The sequence below is a fragment of the Triticum dicoccoides genome, chromosome 5B (genome assembly GCF_002162155.2).
Source record: "Triticum dicoccoides isolate Atlit2015 ecotype Zavitan chromosome 5B, WEW_v2.0, whole genome shotgun sequence".
Lineage (NCBI taxonomy): Eukaryota > Viridiplantae > Streptophyta > Magnoliopsida > Poales > Poaceae > Triticum > Triticum dicoccoides.
The window spans coordinates 713,247,872-713,265,243 of NC_041389.1; the positions used below are offsets into that span (position 1 = coordinate 713,247,872).

The 17,372-nt window shown below is 45.6% G+C and overlaps 1 protein-coding gene and 1 pseudogene across 3 annotated transcripts; one reads left to right on the plus strand and one right to left on the minus strand.

Moving 5' to 3' along the window:
- The first annotated feature begins 899 nt into the window (after positions 1-899).
- On the plus strand, positions 900-3,912 carry LOC119306818. 3 transcript variants are annotated; one of them, XR_005149052.1, is made up of 4 exons: positions 900-1,371; positions 2,339-2,442; positions 2,761-2,939; positions 3,317-3,912. XR_005149052.1 is itself a non-coding variant. In XM_037582936.1 (3 exons), the coding sequence occupies exons 1-2, from the start codon at positions 949-951 to the stop codon at positions 2,366-2,368; spliced, it is 453 nt and encodes a 150-aa protein (XP_037438833.1). In that variant the 5' UTR covers positions 900-948; the 3' UTR covers positions 2,369-2,442; positions 2,761-3,912. The 3 variants fall into 3 exon arrangements, 2 of the variants coding, with proteins under 2 accessions (XP_037438833.1, XP_037438834.1); XM_037582936.1 differs by having other exon boundaries at positions 2,761-3,912; XM_037582937.1 differs by having other exon boundaries at positions 900-1,325; positions 2,761-3,912.
- A 10,460-nt stretch (positions 3,913-14,372) lies between these two features.
- On the minus strand, positions 14,373-16,141 carry LOC119306819 (annotated as a pseudogene).
- Between the last annotated feature and the right edge of the window lie 1,231 nt (positions 16,142-17,372).

A 17,372-nucleotide genomic window follows, 5' to 3' on the forward strand; every position in this document is an offset into this window, starting at 1 on the left:
GGGGGGGTGGGTAGTGAGTCGGGCGGGGGAGGAGGAGTGGGGGATTCGCAAGGGGCGAGGAAGACGATGACCCAGTCCAGATCGAGCGGTTACGCAGCCTCCGTGTTAGTCAGATCGAACGGCTGGCGCTGGACCGGCCGAAACGTCTCGGCCGGCGCACCGGCACCTATCAGCGCCCTTTCGTGCAAGCACCGGGAAGCGCGTCAACCTACCGCCCGGAATTTCAAAGGGGAAGCATAAGAATAAAATAGCAGCGTGACAATGACACTCTGCTACGACGTCACCTTGACAACCTCGACGTCACCTTGACACCCTGATAGGACGTCACCTTGACAACCTCGACGTCACCTTGTATTCCGCCTCCAGTTTCAATGGGGATTGGGGAAGCGAGACGCACGAGTCTGGATGCGTACCTATATATAACGCTTTCAGGCCCCGATATCCATATCCACCCTCAAGCGCTCCTCTCGGCTCTCAATCGCCCCCATTTTCCGCCCGCCCACAGTTGCCGCCGCTACCTCTCTCTTCACTGCGGTGCTGTCAGGTTTGTTACTAGATGGAATAGGGGGAAAATAGGCATAATGGACCGGATCTGTGTAGTTTGTCTTATGTGGCAGTATATATGTTGGCATGTTGTGTCCGGATCATTTCTTTCCGTCGCAGTCGCATACACCTCTTAGATCTGTAAAAACGTACTGCAGTAGAAAGAGCCTGCCTTGTTAATTTCGAGATTAGAGCGCAAATTAGCCCAGGAGAGTTAGACTGGACTTCAATTCTAGCACTATGTATCATTGTCTCTGTATCTATTTTAAGTACACACAAGACTTATCAAATGTGTGTTCTGTTAAGCTGCTGCTGACATGGAGATCCCCTACTCTCTCTTCCTGCCTCAGATCTCCCTCCCCACACACGGCGACTCAATCAGAATCAAGATCGCTCCACACCACCATGGAGACCGTGTTGCCCCAACACCAAGGCAACGGCATCGGGGACAACGCTATGACCGACCTGGAGATGGGTCAACCCACCATGGAGATCGATCAATCCACCATAATCAACATACTGCACTCCATGCTACCCTCTGCTTCGCCACCGGCGGTACCACAGCTGGGGCGCGCGCTGTGGGGGCTGAGCTCCCTCACCCTTGTCCTGGCCCTCACCACCGTGCTCCACCTGCCGGCCGCCGGACCTGTCTTCGCCCACTACAAGGCAGCATACTATGCCATCCTTGCCTTTGTTCTCTTTGTCGCAGTGCCGGTGGAGCTCGCCACTGCCTTCTGCCTGCCCGGCCACAGCCGTGATGGCCGTCTCTGCGTCTTTGCCTGGTACCTCCTTCCCTGCGCTTACGTGCTCCTCCTCCTTGTCATCTCGGTGGGTGGGTTCATCCCATTTAAGCTTTGATATTACCTACTGCAGGGATAGTCGATTGGTCTGGTTCATTTGTATTCTGTCCAGAAATTTTGGTGCTGTCAGTCGTTATCTGCTTAGTTATTTTTGGGTACATCTTCAGTAGATAGGTTCTGTTTCTTGATACTCTGGAAGATATGTTGTGCTAGTGAATGCGAGTCTGTATGTCACGGTGATCTGCCAATGTATTGTGAATATGTTTCTTGTTTCTGGGTCAATAAGTTATTGTCATGTTGTTTGTCCATGCGTTCCATGTATGCACTCTTCTTCCTGGCATACGAGGATCCGTTCGTCGAGATAAATTTCATGTCTGGCTCTGCTTGGATTGAGTGTAATTTTTGTGTGAACTGAGCTAACTACTGTGGAGCACACACACAAAATTCCCCAATCCAAGCAGGCCTCAAGTCTTAATAAACAGTGCAACCTTTGTATGCTTGTTAATGTTTGAATGGGAAGTAGAATAAATGGACACAAGTTAGGTTGACTTGTCATCAGATAGCTTCGTTTTGAGTGCATACGTTTTGCCTTTTGGTGTTTCAGTTTTCCAACTGAATGTGTGTGTCGAGCTTTGATTGAAGCTGGTAATTACTCTAGTTATTAGCAGAACTGTGAACAACGACACAATAGCCTGGTATTGGATTCAGATTGTTTGAGTACACACTAATTGGCCTAGTAATTAGATCCAAATCTCATGTGTATGTGTTGAGTAATGCTATCGATCTAAGGGACAAGACAACTGAACGAGCAACCCCTGCTCTTATGCATGTGAATTTTAACCTACACTGTCATCAGTAATGTAGCTCATGTGTTACACTGTAGTATATTTTCTGTATCTCTTACCCCTGTATGACAGTTAATTTATTGCTTGAATGGAATTTATTGATAGATCATTTTCCTGAAATTGATGTTCTTTCAATGTTTACTGATTCAGGAATGCTGTTCTTGGAAGTTAGTCTTGTAGCATTTCTACTTCAAGGAAATGAAGCCAGCGGTTATGATGTCCTTGGCATTAATTTGTTATCTCTGCAGCTCAAGGTTTGTTACTGATCAGTCTTTATATAGGATGTGGCCAGATTTTTCACAATTCCGTGATACCTTGCTTCTTTAAATATATACTCCCTCCGTCCGGAAATACTTGTCATTAAAATGGATGTATCTAGATGTATTTTAGTTCTAGATACATCCAATTTCATTCATTTTGATGACAAATAATTCCGGACGGATGGAGTATGTACGGAAATAAATGACCAGTTATCAGATTCATCATGTGCTTTTATTAGAAGAAAATAGTATAGTTACTAATGTCCCATATTCTAGTGGCACCAGATCTTACTGGCTCTCTTGAAATTGCAGAATCAGTTTTAGGCCACTCCAAGGAAAAATAGTGGTCACTGAGGATGACGTGTAAGGAGGAATAAATTTGTTTGTCCGGCAAGACACTGAATGGTACCCAAATTGCAGGGGTCGCCTTTTGTCACTAAACAGCACATGTTACATTCTAAGTGAACTGCATTCCTCTATCAAGTTACAGGGTATGCGTGCGCTTTACATTTTGTTGAACTGCTGATACTTCATCAAGAAAAATGCAAATCCACTGAGTGCTAAACTGCGGAAGAAAAAGTGTTCTCAGTCTGCGGCATAAGGATGTCAATGATCTTTTTGGTAATTGTAGACTTGCGGTGACATTGTATGATTTATTCTGATTTTTTTATATTATACAAGAGTAAGTATGTTGGACACCTGCTGCTAGTTGTTCCTAAAGTTAGAACAGTGGCACCCTGTTGTTACATCTGATGATACATTCTGAATTGTCATTTTTTTTATTGAGAATGATTCTGAATTGGCATTAGCAGTTGTCCTCTAATTACACAAACGATATATTCTAATTTGCCGGTGTCCTCATCTGCAGGTGTCTCATGGAGTACGGAGAGCAAGGAGCGCTCTGCATTCTTTTTTCAGAATATTGTGCTCTGCATTCTTTCTTACGGCACAATTTCCATGTGGTCTGCATTGACGTTTTGCTGAAGCAGCGCTCAACGTGTCTGATCGGTTTCCCATGGTGCGGCTTCTCCCACAGCACTGTGCAGATCCTGTGGTCGCTGGATGAGATGCTCGTCAACGAGGCGCTCCACCAGGGGCTCAAGATGTACTCCAGCTGGCCCGCCTTCCTGAAGTTGTACATTGACAGTGAGTTCTTTGGCGGGCAGTTGCGACGTGCGACATCACTATCGGTATGTATATATGTTCTCTGCCTTTCCTTCTCCAAATATTACGGTTGAATGTTTAAGCATTTTTGCTATCCTACATGCAGTGTGAATTGTTTTGTGAGAGATCAGTTCTGTCTAGCATCAGGTATAGCAATATATTCATTAATCTGGCACGTTCTGAATTTCTGAGGGCAATGGAACATGTAGCTGTTACAGGCATAAGATTTTATCAGGTTGAAGGCATGATACATTGGTGTTGCTTGTGGCTTAACAGGTACTCCCTCCGTTCGGAATTACTTGTCTCGGAAAGAATGTATCTAGAACTAAAATACGTCTAGATACATCCATTTCTGCGACAAGTAATTCCGAACGGAGGGAGTATGTGGCAGTGTCAATGTGTCGAAGCTGCATTAGGTAAATTAGTTCAGAACTTCGCATTCAGGAGATAAACTAGGAGTGGAGTGCAGTCAGAGTCAGGCACTCTGTTGCTTTCTGCTTTCCTTTGTCGAAGGCAATTTTCTTTCTCTCTTTTTTGGAATAAAAACTGGACATATCGTTTGAGAAACTATGATAGACTATTAGTAAGGTGTTGACTGAAAGAATTCTGAAAATGATGGAACATGGTCGATGTGGAAAAGAACCTAAAAGCATGAATTGGTTTATCAAGTTAAAGGCCAACAGAGGGTTAAGTCCGATACAGCATTCGTCATCATGATTATCACCTGCTTGGTATGGAACTGTCCAAGAAGCTTAGCATCCATTATACTCCTAGCATCTCCAGTAGCTAAGGTTCTTTACATCCTGGACAAAAATGTTTCAGTTTGATAACTTTGTCATCCCTTGTACAACTCCCAGCCACCAGCTTTAGAAGCACCATATAATAGCTGTAGACGTCGATTTATGTCCAGATTTAGAGTAACAATAGCAGGACATAGCTGCTGCATTGGATATTTGCATAACAGCTGTGTGGCCCCCTGTAATCCATTATGATTTGAAGCCTAGCAATGTGCTTCTAGATGATGACATGGGTGCCCGTCTCAGTGACTTTGGGTTAGCTAAGTTCCTTCAAAGTCATAACTCTTTCAAGTACTATTACTTCCACGAGCTTACAAGGACCAAGAGGATCAGTTGGAAACATTGCACCAGGTAAACATTCACTATATTATTATTAGCTTTCCTCACTCCCTAGTATCATTCAAGTTTTACTTTTCCATTCTTTAAAAGGAAACTTGCATGGTTTTCAGTAATCAATGTTGTAAGATAACTCAATGTTAAACAATGCAGAGTATGGCATCGGGAACAAGATCTCAACAGCAGATCTCAACAGCAGGCGATGTCTATAGCTATGGAATTATCATCCTAGAAATGCTCACGGGGAAACGCCCAACAGATGTGTTGTTCAAGAATGGCCTGACCCTTCAGAAATTTGTGGGGAATTCATTCCCCGAAAAGATCCGTGATATACTTGATCCTAACATCATAATCCCGAGCTCTGGAGACGAAGGCGTGGACCATGGAAACCACAATGGTGGGGATGCTGAGCTGCATTATGCAGCTTGTTCAGCTTGGTCTCTCATGCTCCACAGAGACACCAAAAGATCGACCGACAATGCCAGACGTCTACACAGAGTCTCTGCAACCAAACGAGAATCAAGGAATAGGAGACACTGTTTTTGTTCGCCTGTATGTTACGAGTGAGTTGCAGTCTATGCTTGTGTTGGGGTTCTACAAAATTTTGTTGTACTGCTAATATTCCATGAAGAGAAATACCAGTCCACCGTGTGAGAAAGTGTGCAGCAGAAGGATGTCAAGGATGACGTCGTCCGACTTACTCTGAATGTGTTATATTATGTTGAACACCTGCTGCTCACTGTTCCTCAAGTTAAAATAGTCGGCACCCCCCTGTCTGTAAATCTGACGATACATTCTAAACTGACATTAGGAATTGTCTCACCCGGTGTGTATATATATACTCTCCGCCTTTCCTTCTCCCATGAGTACAGTTCAAAATTTTCCGGGACTCTCTGTTACAGTAGATATTACAGTGTGGATTGGTCCGTGAGAAATTTGTTTTGTCTAGCACCAGGGATTAGGAATACATTGAGTAGTCTGGCATGTCCTGAATTTCCGAGGGCAATGACGGTAGATTTGGCAAGTGGAAAAATGCACGGCCTGTTTCAGGCATTACATTTGATCAGTTTGCGGGGGGATATGGCAGTGTCATAGCTGCAGTCATACTCAGAGCCAGGCACTATGTCTATGCTGCAGAACATAGCCAAGTATTCTTCAATGGGTTTGGTTCATTTGTCCACGAGAAGCATCTCTGTCATCTTCTGTTACTAGTAGTAGTATAGCATGAAATGGGAATGGACTGATAACAAAATGCATCGGTTCAGGTTCAGGTTCAGTCGAGCACATGCATTGTTTTGAGCTAGATAGATTAGAAGTTACCAAGTCCGTTCCGAGAGGAACAGGAGCACCGAAGCAGATGAGCAGGTAAGCAGTGAGCTCGACTCGGCGTCCCTGCGCGGCGCGGCCAGGCAGCTCAGGCAGGGAGACCACCTCTTCGGCGCCCTCTGCGCCAGTAAAGGGTAGCAGCGCTCACGCACACCCCTTGTGGGCTGGCCCTACACGAGCATTCTTTCGATTGCCTCGATCGCTCGATCCCCACGACCGCTTGGCCTTTCACCACCAGCATGGACCCACTGCTCAGGTTGTTGACTGTTGACTTTTACGTAAAGGTTCACAAAAAACTCATAAATTCATGAAAAAAGTTCATAAAAATATTTCATGGATTTTGAAAAAGCTCATCAAATGCTGGAAAAAAGTTCACGAAATTTGGAAAAAAATTTATCGATTTTGAATAAAAAGTTCATCGATTTTGAAATAAGTTCACCGATTTTGAAAAAAGTTCATCAAATTTAAAAAAAGTTCATAAAATTTGAAAAAAAAATTCATCAATTTTTAAGGAAAAAAGATCATTGAATTTGAAAAAAATATCAATTAAGAAAAAAGTTTCACGAATTTGAAAAAAGTTCATCGAACCTGAAAGAAGAAAATAAAAAAAAGAAGAAAAGAAAAAAAATAAAAACGAAAACAGAAGAAAAAAGAAACGAAGAAAAATATGCAAAAAGATGGAAGTTAGAACGTCCAGTTGGGGGTGGCGGGGTGTTTACTGCAGCTAACAATAAGTTGGACCTCCCAGGTTCGAGTCGTAGCACCAGCACTCCTTTTTTTGTGGTTTGAAAAAAACACAGAAGAAAGCTAGATGGGCCGGCCCAGCGGAGAGGGGGCTATGCGGCCGATTGGGGATTGTATTGTAGCGGGTGCAGAATCGGATTTAGCTCAGGCAGGGGACGGAGGCCGGCTGCGGCGGTCGAGGGGGACGCACACAGCACATGCTCGGGGCTGCACAGGAAGGAGCCTGTCTGGCTTCGGCCTTTGGGACCTGCTGCTGCTGGGCCGACCCGAAACATGTACGCTTTGGGATGAGAAAAAACCCAAAGTTGTGCCTTGCTTTTTTATGTATCCCCCCTCTCCCTTGTGTTTTTCTCTAGTTTACTGTTATATTAGCACCAATAACCCTTAGCATCTAGAGAACCCCCGTCCAGTTTATGTATGGCTATGTGGTTTCATTCTGGCAATGGAGCCGGGGAGGGGTCTCCCTGTTATTCTAAAAACAGAGCCTAGGTCAGATGGTTAGGTTCTTTGTGGTAGAACCAGCCCACCAGGGTTTTAAGTCCTATAATTGGCATTGGTGCTCGCATTTTTTGGATGTATTTCAGGCATTTTGGAGATGTACGTTTAGCGTTCCCGTGGAGTGTGAAGGGGCATGTGATGACTTTGTCAATTTGAAGTTGATGTCTCGGCTCAGTCTCTAGAATGTGCTTATAGGGACATGGTGTGTGTTCATATGAGTGAATTATGTATAAGTTTCTGCATCTAATAGTTTGTTAAAAACATATTTTTTTTCTATTCGACTAAACTAATGCCACCGCCGAGTGAGCCGATGCTTTCCCACGGTTCCTCCTCTGCCGCACAAGCCCCGTTACCCGTTCGACGCATACCCACTTTTTCTAGGAGAAAAAAACAAACAATTCTAGCCGACTCCACCCACCAGCTTGGCAGGATCGATGGAACCAAACGAAACGCCCCTGCCGAAACTGTGTGACCACCGTAATATTTTTATTAAGCAAAGCAGGAAGGAGGAGGTGTGTTGGGCCGCTTGAACGCGCGTGCACAAATGATCCCCGCACGCTACAGCCGTCGCTGCCGTTTGTGTCCGTCGTCCGTCCCCACGTACTAGTAGTGTCATCTGCCGTATGTGATCGCTGCGGTCTGACTCCGTCGATTGCTCACAACATCGGAAAGAAGTCGCACACTTGCCTCTCCTCCCATCTGCGTACAATATAAGTAGCAGCACCCCCGGCCCCCATATCCTTGTCAGGCGCTCCTTTTGTAAACTCTCAATCGACCCCCATTTCCACCGCCTTCTGCCTGTTGCGCTGCAGCGACGGGTGCCGCATCCTCGCCTTCGCCAGGGGCCTCCTGCCCTCCGCCTACGTGTTGCTCCTCGTCATCGTCGCTGTGGGTGGGTTCGTCCCCTTTAAGCTCTGATTTTTAGGTGCTACGGTGTTAGTCGATTGGTCTGGCCGATCGACAATTCATTTGTATTCTGTCAAAAAGTTCGTTGGTGCTGTCAGTGGTTGTCTGCTTACTTATTTCTTCTGAGTGCATGTGCACTAGATAGGTTCTGCTCCTTGATACTCTGGAAGATATTGTTGTGTTAGTGAATGTGAGTCTGTATGTCATGGTGTTGTCCTTGACCTGCAAACAAATAAGTCTTTGTTATTTTGTTTGTCCGTGTGTGTGATATATGCACTGTTCTTCCTCGCATATGAGGATATGTTCGTCGAGATGAATTTCATGTCTGGCTCTGTTTTGATTGAGTGTAATTTTTGTGTCAACTGAGCTAAGCATTGTCGACCAAACAAAAAGAACTCCTCAATCCAAGCAGGCCTTAGTCAAAATGAGTTTTGGGCTGCTCCAAAGCAGAAATGGTTGTGTTTGCTTGAGGAAGTCACTAAATCGTAAAGCCTAATTGCAGGAGTCACTTTTTGTCAGTAACTAGGCACCACGTGTTACATTTTTTGAACTGTTCGCCTCTATGTTGCTAGTGGACGCGCATACCATTTAAGCTTAGTTTGACAGCACAGTTTTTGAAAAACCAAAGTATCCTAAAACCACAGTTTTCTTATGTGTGGGGAACAATTACTCTGGCTTTTAAAAACCATAGTTTTTCTCAGTTTTGTCAAGTCCACCGAAGCGTTTGGCTGATGTTATTTTGCTACAGTTCTGTTGATAACTACATGGCCAAATAGCACGTGCTAACTCATCAACACCTAAAAAGCAACACCACCGGATTAATCAGTCGTGTGCTAGTGTACGACCGGATTAATCACCTGCAGCTACATGGCCATGCACGAGTCGTGTGCTAGCTTTGTTCGAGACGTGCAGAAAGTATTCGGCAACCAGTGAATTTCATTATAAAATATATAACATATAGATGAGTCGGCGGCCGCGGCGACTGATTTTCTGATCAGTATGTAGATGGCGGTGTCAAAAGCCAGGGCCTCTTTTTTAAATACTGCAGAAAAACTACAGTATCAAAGATACCACAGTATATTAAACTACAGTAATTTTTTGAGCCAAACACTTCAAAGTATTTAATACCAAGGTTTTTTCAGAAACCACAGTATTTCTAAAAAAACTCCAAAAATACTTTACTCCCAAACGCACCCTTACATTTTGTTGCACTACTGATATTACGTCACGAAAAATATCAAGTTCTCAGTCTGCGGGATAAGAATGTCAAGGGTGCTTTTGGTAGTTGTAGTGACTTTGTCAGATTTATTCTGAATGTGTTGTACTCTCTCTGTTAACAAATATAAGAGCGTTTATGGTAACTATGTACAGACACCTGCTCATTGTTCCTAAAATTAAAATGGTGGCACCCTGTTGTTAAATCTATTGTCCTCTGATTACACTCGGTGTCCTCTTCTGCAGATGTCTCACAGAATATGCAGGGCAACATGTGCTTTGTTTTTTCGGAAAGGCATGCTCTGCTTTTTTGCTTAATGCAGCCACAAATTCCATGTGGTCTGCATCCCCGGTAAGTAAGGTTTCCTTTATATTGTGGACAAGATGTTTCAGTTTGATAAATTTGCCATCCCTTGTAAAACTCCCAGCCACCAGCTGTAGAAACACCACATTGTAGCTGCAGACGTCGACCTTCACATCTATTGGCAGATTCAGAGTAACAATAGCATTGGATATTTAGCTAACAGTCGCGCCCCTAGAATTATCATTGGGAACAAGATCTCAACAGCGGCGATGTCTATGGCTATGGAATTATCATCCTAGAAATGCTCACGGGGAAACGCCCAACAGATGTGTTGTTCAAGAATGGCCTGAGCCTTCAGAAATTTGTGGGAAATGCATTCCCTGAAAAGATCTGTGATATACTTGATCATAATATCATCATACCGAGTTTTGGAGACGAAGGCATGGACGATGGAAACCATGCGATGGTGGGGATTCTGAACTGCATTATGCAGCTTGTTCAGCTTGGTCTCTCATGCTCCACGGAGACACCAAAGATCGACCGACAGTGCCAGACATTTATGCAGAAGTCTCCACAATCAAACGAGAATATTCAGCGTTGGGTGTCAAGGAATAGGACACTTTTGTTTTGTTCGTTTGTATGCTACAAGTGAGTTGTAGTCTATGCTTAGTTTTCTCAGGTGGACTGGAAGATATCTTCCTGAGAGGCCTTTATGTTGGGCTTCTTCGAATTTTTGTTGTACTGCTGATACTTCATCAAGAGTAATACCAATCCGCTGTGTGATGAAGTGTGGACTGAGAAAACATGTTCTCAGGCTGCAGCATAAGGATGACGTTGTCTGGTTTATTCTGAATGTGTTTTACCATACAAGAGTAACTATGTTCAGAGACCTGCAGCTCACTGTTCCTAAAGTTAAAATGGTGGCATTCTGTCGTTAAATCTGATGATTGCCATCCTAATTGTCATTGGCAGTTGTCCTCTGATTACACTCGTGATATTACAGTGTGAATTGCTCTGTGAGAAATCTGTTTTGTCTAGCATAGCACAGGAATATATTCATTAGCCTGGAATGTTTGAATTTCTAAGGGCAATGATGGTAGATTTGGCAAATGGAAACATGCTGCCGTTGCAGGCAAAAGATTTGGCAATTTTTTTTAGAAAAGGAGGAAGACCCCCGGCCTCTGTATCTGGGTGATGCATGCAGCCACTTTATTAATTATTCTCAAAAGACCTTACAAAGGAATACAACAGTAAGTCTGAAGTCACCGTCTAGGCAACATCTGTCGCTACTCCTATCCATTTGATGAAGGGATGCTGATAGTCTGGGCCTAATACCAAACAGACCTCGCAGCCAAGGCTAAAATCTAAGACCTGAGGCCCCAACCAAGCCACATGCCGGGTATGGGGAACACACCGATCCGGCGCGCTCTCAGAGGCCGCTGCCGTAACTGCCACTGCTCCATCTTCAGAGCTGTACTGACGCATCATCCTTGCCCGGTCTAACTGCTGTCAAGGCCACCACGGCGCCCAAAGGCACCTCCACCCTGCGCGCGAACTGCTAAGCACGTCGCGGCCGCCGCCGGTACACCTCAGCACCAATGACGCCAAGTACCACCAGTCGACACAACTTGAAGTCTCTAGAAGATCTGTGGTGCGTAGCACCTGACGACCAGGCATGACAAAGCGTAGCACCTGTCGACCAGGCATGACTTGACATCTCCACCGAAGCTCCGTGCAAGACAAAGCCGCCTCTGACCACCAGCATTGCTCCATAAACGAGAAACGCCACCGTAGTGCCGCCATCATCCAATCTGGAAGACCAGATCCTAGGGTTTCCCCAGAGCAGTACGAGCGGGTCGACATAAGTCACACAACGATGCCTTCATCAAGGTAACGACGTAGAACGCCGCCATCGGCTCGGTTTTCACCGGCAACTATGTCTCCCCGACTCGCAGCCAGTACTGGATCACGGATCCAGGGATCCGAACACCCAGCCTCAACCCGACCACCTCTGATGGAAGAGATGACCACCACCGCCGGTCGCATCGGTCAGAACAGATCTGACCGGAGGTGCCGCTGACGAGACCACCATGCCCTCCACGCCGCCGCCGCCGCCGCCGATCTAAAGGCAGTATGCACGACACCGCAGCCTAGCTGGCCGCCACCGCCCGAAAAGGCCGTCCGCTGCGCCCGCAGCCCACGCCGCCGTCCGTGGTTGCGCCGCCAGTCGTGCCTAGCCGCCGCCGTCCGAGGACGGGCTGGCTGTCTGCCACCTGCCACAGCCATCCGTCGCGCCGCAGAACCCAGATCGGCCGCGCCGCCACATGCCTAGGGGTCCCGCCCCAACCCGGAGACGTGTGAGAGAGGAGATCCCCCGCCACCGCCGTTGGCCCCCGGGCTTAGCCCGGCGGCGGAGGGAGAGGAGGAGGGAGTTCGCGACGGCGGCGGCGGCTAAGTTTCTTGGCTCCGCCCGAGTCGCCCTAGGGGGAGGGCTACGCGGGGACTCAATCTAGCCAATCTTTAAATGAGGGAGAATTTCACTTCCCCGGCCTCTGCACCAACTAGGGATGCATATGGCCTTTTAAGTATGAGTAATAGGATTTTTAATCTCGGTTACGCACCGAGTCTAGTCCTTTATAAATGCATGAGTATCATGAAAGCCTGGTCCTCAAAAGGTTTGGCAAATGGAGACAAGATTCACCAGTGTTTCTTGTGGCTTATGAAGGGCTAATATGTGGCAGTGGCAGCGCATAAATTAGTTCAGATGTTAGCATTGAAGAGTGTCAGGCACTCAGTCTATGCATCAGTTTAAGCCCAATTCGACAAGATTCCTCGGTGTTGCTTACGCCCGGTAAATTAGTTGAGACTTGAGATCATGAAATTCAAGTGACAAACTAGGAGTAGAGTATAGCTAAGCAGTCTGTCAATTTGAGTTCAATTCAACACGGACATTTTTCAGGACCCAGGAGCTAAAGTTAGAGGTTACCCGATCCATTCGGAGAGGAACAGGAGCAGAGCAGCAGCTGAGCAGTGCGAGCAGGAGCTTGACCCGGCGCTCCTCCGCGGAACGGCGGAGGCAGCTCACGCAGGGGCCGCAGGTCGGAGGGGGAGGGTACGAGCAGGAGGCCGGGCAGGGGGGGGAGGGGGAGGGCGGCGCCGCGGCGGCCTGGCCGGGCAGCTGCGCGGCGGTCAGTGGGGGACGCACGCTCGGGGCGTCTTGCTTCGGCCTTCGGACCTTGGTGGGCTACTGCTGGGCTGGGCCCCAGGCCTAATCTGAAACGTGTACAACAATTTGGGGTATCACCTAAAAACAATTTGGGATCCTCAAAAAAAAAACAATTTGGGGTAAGAAAAGGAAAAGAACATATTCCAGCCTCTCAAAAAAAAGTTAAGGACACATGCAAAATACCAGGAAACAATACTCCATTTCTACTTCAAAAACAATTCTGGAAACAATTGCACTTATACATATGGAGTATAATACATGTATAGCTCGTATGTATGAACTTTCATGAAAATATATTTTCATGTGTGTACACCAAATAGGTAAATTTGTGTATAAAAATACGCATTTCTATTGTTATTGTTGGGTCAGGACTTCGTCCTTTTTGCATAGGATACCAAACAACTTATTATTCAGTGCAATTTTAGTATTTTACAGACAAGTGAAGAACATCTGTATGTGTCCATGCAAAAAAAATCATTTTTTTCTGAAACTTATAAATAGCATTTTCAGATTTTGAAAACACCAGGCTCCCTCAAGCCCGGTCTGTAAAACGCTGCTCTGGCATTATTGAGTTAATTGTATCCAAGAATCTGAAGAGTATACAAATAAATGCGCAAGATTCGAGATGCAGAATGATCACATTGCTGATCTCTACCTACTATTTGTAATTTATAACTTATGGACTTTGCGTTAACAAAAGTGTTCCATGTTTTTTTTAACAAACTTATCGATATATATCAAGAAAGGTTAGTGTTGCTTTCTTTATACTCGAGATCTCAAATGTTTGACGTCAGTGCTCGAAGAAACTGAGTGTTAACGCTTGCACTGTTGTATGTTCTGCAGAAGCAAACAATTAATAGTGCTGAACTGTAGGAAACACCAGAGAAAGCAATGTGCTCTCTTGGTGAACAATGTGTTCTAGCCCTTGTCTATCGGTATGCATTTGTTGACCCTGCCGCCTCGAACTCGAAGCAGGCCGCATCCTCTCGTGTTTTCATAAGCAGAGGATGCCTTCAACTTGGTCTGCTGATACTTCATTCAGAGAAATACCAACCCAACACTGTGTGATAACGCGTGGGAGAAAACATGTTGTCAGTCTGCAGCACAAAAATCTCCAGGATGACGTTGATTTACTCTGACTGCATTGTACTGTACGTATGATACAAGAGTAACTATGATGTTGGGCACCTGCACATTGTTTTGTTCCACAAATAAAAACGGTGGCACCCTGTTGTTAAATCTGATGATTGCATTCTGAACTGGATTAGCCATTGTCCTCCGATTACACGCATGATATTACAGTGTGAAAGAAATATGTCTTGTGTAGCATCAGGGTCATACATAGGAACATATCCATTAGCCCGGCTTGTTCTGAATCTCTGGGGGCAATCATGCTAGACTTGGCAAATGGAAACATGTAACTTTTTCAGGCCTAAGATATTGACATTCAAGAGGTAAACTACGCATGAATTTAAGCCCAGTTCAACACATAGTGTATTTGTGAGGGCTCGGGAGCTAAATTACAGATTAATTGCCCACTCCATTCCGAGAGATACAGGAGCAGGGAGCTTGACCCAGCCTCCTCCGCGGCCGCCGGCCAGAGTCGACTGGCTATTCTGGTTTACTGAACATTTACCTCAGGAACACTTCATCTTAGCGCATTAACTTAGCACTGGTCTAAGATGGCAGGTGCCTAAAACGAAACAATGTCTTCATTAATAGAGATGCTTGATGCTGATTTTCACATCACCGACAATCGGTTGCAATGCCTCCACCAGCGCGCCGACATTTGGATCTTCTTTCGAGCAGCAGATCTTGATCCTCTCGATGCAAGGGTGGGGGCCCAAGCTCAACGCTGCTCCTGATGGTGGCAAAGTAGATTCAGAATGCATGCACCTTATACATTGCACCTGTAGAGTGTCAACATTAAGGTGGAAGGATCAGTAAGGGGTTCCACTATTATTGCAGATCAACTCGTATTTAGAGAAGGTTTCGAGTGAGTACCCTTTCAAGCTTAAAAATCAACTCCTTCAGCTTGGGCGAGCGCTGGAGAATGCGAAGCAGCGCGTCGAAATCAGCAGCCATGCAGCAATGGCCCAGCACTAGGCTTGTCAGGTTGCTGAACATTGGGCATATCCACAAACCTCTCTGCAACAGAAGCTTCATATTCATCCCAGATGAAATCAAAATGAGTAGAATAGTTTGATCATTTCATGGTTTTTCTATGCTAGTTTATTAAAGTAATACCAGCTCGTTGGAGGGGAAACAAGTAAGCTGAAAAGGTTAAGATTTAAACCCCGAGAAGCAACTACATAAGAAAATCTAACTAATTATATTCATGTAAACGTGTATGAATGTGAAAAGAAAAAAGAACTAGTTCGTACCTCAGGTAATGGTGCATGCAACTCCAAGGTTGTGGCATGTGAGAGGCCATCAAGTAGAGCATGGCCCTCTATTGTCCTTACACTAACAAAGGCTGTTACTAGAGAAGACAGATCCCTAACTAATATAGCTCCGGAATGACTATGCATGTCTAGGATAGAGAGATGGGTAAGATTGCTAGCACAAATCAGGAGACTCCCGGTGATAAGGCAGTTAATGATATGCAGAACCTTGAGTGACCTGGATGAGATCTCCTTCAGGTCAACCAAAACGCAATCCTCCAGCCATAGAAGTTGAAGCACTCGGCAGTCGTAGTTGAGCGGCCTAAAGAGCCCATTTCCCAGATTGGAGCCTGATTGTTCTGAGGTGGTTAGAAGGAGGCATGGCTGAGCTATCCAGATGGCCCAATCCGGAAACATGGAGGTGACGAACTTTGTGCATGATGACATGACGAATCCACACAGTACATGTGGTACTAGCAACCGTGTGGTCAATGATCCGGGCTTCATCCAAGGAAGCAGTGGTGTCGCGCAAGAGCAGCAGGCGGTCCCCAAACTTCTCCATCTTTTCGTTGTCATCCATGAAGTCGTGGTGGTCGATGCGGATGTATGGCGTAGATGCCCAGAGATAGCGCCAGCTCGGCGAGAGCAGACTTGTGCGCACGGCCTCCGGCATGGGCAGGAAGGACATGACGCGGTGGAGCAGTTCACTGGGAAGGCTGCTGAGCCTGTCGACGCCACTGTAGGTGCCTCGCGCGCTCTTGGAACCACAGGGAGTAGATGCTGGTGCCGACATTTCGTCAAACAGGTTTAGCTGCATGAACCCAGGGAGGTGCCTCCGTCAATACTTCAAGATATCAATGCAGAAATCACATATGAATCGAGCCATTTCTGGGTACAAGACAAGATTTCAATCTAGCAACCGATTGGCCGATGGGAATCATGCACAAAGAAGCATCTTGATGGGAATCATGCACAATTAACACCATATCTTGGCATGATCCGATGGAATCAGTTAGTTGTTAGTTCGATCTGATGCCCTTTTAAGTACTCCCTCCGTTCCGAATTACTTGTCTTGGATTTGTCTAGATACAGATGTATCTAGACTCATTTTAGTGCTAGATACTTCTGTATCTAGACAAATCCAAGACAAGTAATTTAGAACGGAGGGAGTAGCTAGCTAGCTAGCTAGGGTTTACCCTCCAATTCCCATTACTATGACTGAGAAGAAGCTAGCTAAGGAAGGCGTACTGACCTGCAAGCAATGGTCCGACGACCCGATCAAGGCGACCGAGGAGGCGGTGCTGGCGCGGGCGTCCGAGGAGGCGGCGGCGAGAACCGGGTTCTCAATCACTGCCTCTCACCGGCATATATGACGGGATAGGCCTTGTAAAAGCTCACCGTTACTGGGCCAGTTTTGTTTCTTAAGCAGTTGTTCAGGTCCATTAAGGAAAACAGGCCGAGGGTGATGAAAATGTTATTTAAACAGGCTATGTATGGTTGATAATGTAAGATGGTTTCTATTAAATTAAATTAGTTCCCTCAAAAAATATTAAATTAAATTAAAATCACCTCAAAAAATTAATTAAACTGAAAGTGTCAAAATAATTAAATAAAAATGAGAAAAGCAGTCAAAAAATATCCAGAAGCAACATCCTTTTTTTTAGATGATAATAGGCCGAGTGTGATGAAAACAGGTTGTGTATGATTGACAACGTAAGCTGGTTTCTATTAAACTAAATAAAAATGCCTCAAAATTAAATTAAATTAAAAAAGGCAGTCAAAAAAGGTAGAGAAGTGGCAGCTTTGATGAGTATTAAAAGAAAGAACGGTGCTACAGCAGAGCATAGTAATAAGTTTGCAACCAAAGGAGTGAATTGCAAAAACATTGACATTGAAGGCTAGGGTTGCAAAAGCAAGCGACAGGGCAGAGCACTAGGACACAGTGGCAAGGTGCTACGTCAACGGTGGGCACGCAGGCGAGCTGAGACGGGAATGGCTACGCTCGAGTGAGCAGAGAAGCGAGG

Coding starts and splice junctions, on each gene's coding strand:
- LOC119306818 (XM_037582936.1), top strand. CDS start 949: ATGGAGACCGTGTTGCCCCAACACCAAGGCAACGGCATCGGGGACAAC. Junction 1,372..2,338: donor TCCTCCTCCTTGTCATCTCG/GTGGGTGGGTTC, acceptor TTACTGATTCAG/GAATGCTGTTCTTGGAAGTT.